This window comes from Nycticebus coucang, chromosome 2 (genome assembly GCF_027406575.1).
Source record: "Nycticebus coucang isolate mNycCou1 chromosome 2, mNycCou1.pri, whole genome shotgun sequence".
NCBI lineage: Eukaryota > Metazoa > Chordata > Mammalia > Primates > Lorisidae > Nycticebus > Nycticebus coucang.
Window position 1 is genome coordinate 56,638,500 of NC_069781.1, and position 6,000 is coordinate 56,644,499.

The following is a 6,000-nucleotide window of genomic DNA, read 5'->3' on the forward strand; positions in this document are numbered from 1 at the left end:
TATATATTGATTTTTTTTACTTGCTTAGGTATTCCTTCTGTTATAACTCAGGTTATTGTCTTTCTAGGGATATCAGTATACCACATAGCAAATTCAGTTTGCTCTTGGGGTTCAGAAGGATTGTAGCAAACAGCTGACCATTCCTCTTTATATTGTCCGTATATCTCTGAGCTAATATAACTAAATCCTAAAAGGATATAAGATATAATCTTATCCTAAAAGGAATTGTCAACTACCACCCCCACCCATCATGCAACACTCACATTATGAAATTGTAGTGACTGTAGGCACCATTTCTAAGATTCCTCTTTGGGAAGTGCTTTGTTTCAAAGGTAATTTAAGAACCAAAGAGGTCAACATTTCCTGTTTAATGAACTCTCAAATCGTAAGTTTGGCAAGTATTTTAGTTTCCTATTGCTGTTGTAACAGGTTATCACAAATTTAATGGCTAGAACAAAGGCAAAGTTATAGTTTTAGAGTTCTGAAAGTCAGAAGTCTAAAATGGGTCCACTGGTCTGTTCCTTTTGGAAACTCTAAGAGAGAAGCTGTATCCTTGCCTTTCCAGCTTCTAGTAGCCATCAAATTTCTGGGCTCATCCCTCTGTATCTTCCTTCTGACCTCTGCTTCCATTCTTCTTTCTTTTCCGTGAATATGACCCTCTTCATGAGAACACTTATGATTATGTTGGACCTACCTTGAAAATCCAGGATAATCACTCTCAAGACCCTTTAATTTAATCATGTTTGTAAAGTCACTTTTGCCATTGTATTCAGAGCTTCTGAAGATTGGGACATTGCCATGGGGGGACATCATTCAGCCTACCACAGAAAGGAATTTAAGGGCTAATTAGATAAGCCTTCTCATTTTATACATAAAGAAATTGAAGTTTTTCAATTGAAGGACATTATGCTAAGTGAAATAAAAAAGACAAATATCACCTCTTTTCATAAATAAAATCTAAAACAACTTTATTCATAAAAGCAAAGAGTAGAATGATGTTACCAGAGGCTAGGGGATGGAGCTGACAATCAAAGGATACAACACCCCAGTTAGATAGAAGGAATACATTTGATTTTTTTTTTTTGAGGTTCATCGCAGTGTGGTGAATATAGCTAATAACTAAGTACTAAACCTTTCAACATCGCTAAGAGTAAATATCACGTTTTCATTAGACAAAAAGTCAAATATTTGAGATAAGTTAATTAGCTTGATTTAATCATTGCAGGTTCTATTTAAAATCACAACGTCTCTCTGTACCCTATAAATATATAAAACTTTTTGTCAATATATAATGAAAATATACAATAAAAAGGAAATTGAAGTTGAACATTTCAGGAACCTAACACTTAAAAGTTTTGAGATAATTAAGGTTTATTTAAATTTTCTTTTCTCACTTTAACAATTATCATGTTCTGGGTATACAGAATGAACTAAACAAAATCTTCAGCCCTAACCTAATTTCATCTCAAAAATGGCAGGCGGCGGGAAGGAGAGGATATTAGGCTGCAGTGAAAGCCAGTTTCTTCCTCACCTTTTTGCTGTGCAGTGTTCCGCCTGTAGCTGATGTCCCCCGCCCCCGCAAAAGTTTGAGCTATATAGTGACATCCAACGTATACTGGGAAATGGGGTGGATAGGAAAACTGAAGAAGGTCAGTGGATGGTATCTGGAAGCAAATAAAGCGTAGACACCTGTGGCTTGTACAGGCAACTACTTTGGGTGTGGCAACTTCACAACGAGGTTTCTGCCATCATCCTCGCCCTGACCCCTCTGCTTTCTCTGCAGGTCATGATGATGGGCAGCGTCCGAGTGGCGGAACTGCTGCTGCTCCACGGAGCGGAGCCCAACCGCGCGGATCCCTCCACCCTCACCCGACCCGTGCACGACGCGGCCCGGGAGGGCTTCCTGGACACGCTGGTGGCTCTGCATCAGGCCGGGGCCCGGCTGGACGTGCGCGACGCCTGGGGCCGCCTGCCCGTGGACCTGGCTGAAGAACGAGGCCACTGTGATGTCGCACGGTACCTGCATGAGGCCGCCGGGGACACAGAAGGTCGCAGCCAAGTTGGCACAAATGCTGCAGACGGTCCCGCAGGTGAGAACTGATGATCTAAGAATTGAACCTTGAGAGATTCCGAAGCTCAGCACACTCATTTTTCAGAAAAGGAAGCTGAGCAGGAGAGCAGCTCACACACTAACCCCGTGGGACAGCCTGAGTCTCCCGATGGCACTGCCTAGCCAGCGCTACATAACGTGACAATAGCCCCAAATGGACTTGAGCACGTGAAAACTGAGCGTATAAGCCTCACTCCGCTCGCAAAAACCCAAACACCCACCCTCCCTACAACTCAGGGCCTGGACTGGGCAGCCTAAAAGACTTAAGAAGCTAGAGATCTAATGCCCCCTCTCCCTCCAAACTAGCCGACCAGCCACATTGTTCATTGGGTCTCAGTTTCCGGCTTCCCAAACATAGTGGCTGGGCCAACCCCGGAATTTCCAAATGCAGTTGTGCTGTGATTTCATTTGGAGACCTGCCATTCCTGACTGTTTTGCACAACTCTACTAATCTGATCCTCCCACTTTGTGTGGCAGTTTTCCAGAGTTCCCCCAGGGAGTTATGAGGGGATCTGGAATAAAGAAGACCTGCCACATGAATTTGCAGCACTCTAAGGGAGATATGGACTCTTCCCTCTTCCTTCTTTTTCTCTTAAACTTTGCATAACTTTCCATTTCTGCAAGCCAGCAAGCCATCACTGAGCAAGGAATGTGGAACTGTGGTCCTCCCCACCTTTCCTTTCTGTGACCCCCAACCTTCCCCCCCATTTTTGACAGGGTCTTGCTCTGTTGCCAGGGCTAGAGTGGTGATGCCATCATAACTCATTGCATTGAATTCCTGAGTTCCAGAGATCCTCCTGCTCCAGCCTCCCAAGTAGCTGAGATGATAGAAGCAGGCCATCCATCACATCCAGCTAATTTTTCTTTTTCTTTCTTTCTTTTTATTTTTATTCTTTTCTTTTCTTTCTTTCTTTCTTTTTTTTTTTTATTTAATAGAGATGGGGACTTGCTATGTTGCTAAGGCTGGTTTTGAACTCCTGAGTTCAAGAGATCCTCCTACCTCAACCTCCCACCCAAAGTGCTGGGATTACAGGCCTGAATCACCATATCCAACCTTTCTTTTCATGGGGCACCAACATCCTAATCCCCCATTGACTAAGTGCCAATTATACTCCTATTTCTTTTTTTTTTTTCTGGTGGGGAATCTTTTTAAAAAACCTAAATATATGAAGCAATACATGAAATTAACATCAATATTTAAAGTACAATATGCCTTTGAGGACCCTGAAATCTATTCTATTGGTATTTTGGCTCGGAGTTGAGACCTTGGTCTCTCTGGGCCTTAGGGGAGCCTGAGAGGACTGTGTGGAGAGACTGCCTCCAGGCCCTTTGCTGGGAGGTGCTGTGAAAACAAAACAAAACAAAACCCCGCAGTATCTTCTTTTTTTTTTTGAGTCAGAGTCTCACTGTGTCACCCTTGGTAGAGTGCCATGGCATCATAGCTCATAGCAACCTCAAACTCTTCGGTTCAAGCTATTCTCTCACCTCAGCCTCCCAAGTAGCTGGGACTACAGGCACCAGCCACAACACCTGGCTATTTTTAGAGACCAGGTCTTGCTCTGGCTGTGGCTCCAGCTAGTTGCCAACCTGTGAGCTCATCGTCTAAGTGAGAGGCAAAAGATGTCCTGTCCTTGGCCCGCTCTGTCCTCCTCCAATTGCAGCTTGAATCTGGGAAGTAGTGTAGGACAGCAGACCAGTCGTAGCGCTGTTGCCCAGTGGAGCAAGAAACCAGAGGCTCCAAGGAGAGGGAGTTAAAAAAAACATTGAATTCTGTCACCAGCAAATGAATAAAATAAGCTACCCTTAATAACCAAACTGATGATGTTTAATCCAAGCACACACATCCTTTCCTTCCTTCCCTCCTTCCCTTCATTCTCACCACCCTCCTCTCCAAACATCATTCTTTTTTTTTAACTGATGTTTATTTTTTTGTCAACCTTATTTCCATCTTGTTTAAGAGCTTGAGGGAGAAAAACTTAAGACCACTCAGTGGTTGTTCCTACCCATTCAGTGGCCTGAGCAGTGGGAGCCACTGCTTCAGTGGCAGGCTGGGTATAATTAACTCCTTAAGAAGCTATTACAGTGATCAGCCCCATTCTAGGTGCTGAGCACACAAAGATGAATGACACAACACAGAAGCCCTGCCCTTACAGAGTACATTCTAAGAAATGGATTAATCAAGGTAACAGTGTACTTTTTTTTTTTTTTTTTTGAGACAGTGTCACTGTGTCACACAGCTACAGCAAACTCAATCTCTTGGGCTCAAGAGGTTCTCTTGCCTCGGCCTCCATCTTGCCTCGGCCTCCAAAGTAGCTGGGACTACAGGCACCCACCACATGCCTTGCTATTTTTTTTGTTACAGTTGTCATTGTTGGTTAGCTGGCGCAGGCCAGGTTCGAACCCACTACCTTCGGTGTATGTTGTATGTGACTGACTCCGTAACCACTGTGCTACGGGCACCGAGCCAATGTACTGTATTTTTAAAGACTGGGTTTGTAAAACCAATGCCATGGATAAGAGTGAAGTGTAAAGGTCAGGCGCGGTGGCTCATGCCTGTAACCCCAGCATTCTGGGAGGCAGAGGCCGGTGTTATAGAGCCCGTCTCTAAAATAGCCAGGCCTGTGGCAGGCGCCTGTAGTTCCAGCTACTCGGGAGCCTGAGGCTAGAGGATCACCTGAACCAAGAGTTTGAAGTTGCTGTAAGCTGTGATGTCACGGAACTCAACCGGGGCGACACAGTGAGACTTTGTCTCAAAAAAAAAAAAAAGAGTCAGGAATGAACACGGAGGATTAGGAGGACGAACGAGAGCTGGAGCCTGCACGCCACAGAGATTAGAGAGGACAGCAGAGGCCAGATCACCTAGGGGTCTTCCAGGTCCAAGAGGGGAGCATTCACTTTGTTCTAGAAATGATAGGAAACCATTAGCGGGTTTGGAAGAGGAGGCGATGGGAAAGGGGAGATGGGACTGCAAGCAAACTTTCCCACATGGTCGAGACGCGCGCGGACGCTTGAGGCGCCCTTTGTTTACCGGGAACTCGCTGGCTCACTCGGCACCAGGTGCACGAAATTTCTGGGCACGCAGGGAGCACAAGGAGACATCTTCACGCCCTCGCGCCTGGCATTGTCTCAGGCGCTAGCTATATAATACTTGTTTTCCTGTTGCAACCTCGCCGGTTGCGCGGTGGCGCGCTCCCTGCACTTGCCGCGGTGGGTGGGTCGCAGCCGGCAGGTGGTGGACGCCCCACTGGATGAGCGAAGCTCTGGGAGCGCAGTGGCGGTTGGCAGGTTCTGGAGTCAACGAATAGACTCTGTGGCTAGGGTTGGTGGATATGCAGAGAAGGTGGACGTAGGCAGGCGAAGCCATTGGGAGCACCTTATCCATAAGTGCCTGAATACTTCGCGAGGACTTCAAGAGAGGCAGGTGGTGTGGGCCGCGCATCTTTGAGTTCCGATTTCTAACGCCTATTTTCTTTCTGCTCTTTGCAGACGGCCCGGAATAAAGAATCTTTGAGCCCGTGCGACGATTCTTCAACTTTAAAAGGCTGCTCTCACCCCCCACCCCCATGCCCATTCTTCCCTGCTTTCTTAGTTTCAAGTTGCAAAATAGTGCTTTTTTTTTGCATTTTAAACAGCCCAAATTGTATTTTATAGACCAATGACAGCTACTAGAAGATGCTTTAGGAAACCTTAGCTAAGCTACATGAAGAATCAAACCTATACAAGTACAGAGAAGTCTAAACATGCTCCAGAAATAAAAAACTAAAGTGTATGGCCTGAGGGCAGACAACTTAATTTCTACCCCAAGCACACATTTTTCAAAAGGGCTATGGGAGTTATCAATTGACAAAAGCAGTAGAACAAATAGCATGATTAGACAAAAGTCTTAAGTG

The 6,000-nt window shown here is 45.4% G+C and overlaps 1 protein-coding gene across 4 annotated transcripts in view; it reads left to right on the top strand.

Moving 5' to 3' along the window:
- CDKN2A (cyclin dependent kinase inhibitor 2A) overlaps nucleotides 1–5,743 on the top strand; it is a 29,099-nt gene extending 23,356 nt beyond the window's left edge. For all 4 annotated transcript variants that reach the window (XM_053571439.1, XM_053571431.1, XM_053571420.1 and 1 more), the window contains exons 2-3: nucleotides 1,784–2,090; nucleotides 5,597–5,743. In XM_053571439.1, the coding sequence (XP_053427414.1) occupies nucleotides 1,787–2,090; nucleotides 5,597–5,610 (318 nt within the window). In that variant the 5' untranslated portion in view covers nucleotides 1,784–1,786 and the 3' untranslated portion in view covers nucleotides 5,611–5,743. The remainder of the gene's footprint in view (nucleotides 1–1,783; nucleotides 2,091–5,596) is intronic.
- The last annotated feature ends 257 nt before the right edge of the window (nucleotides 5,744–6,000 follow it).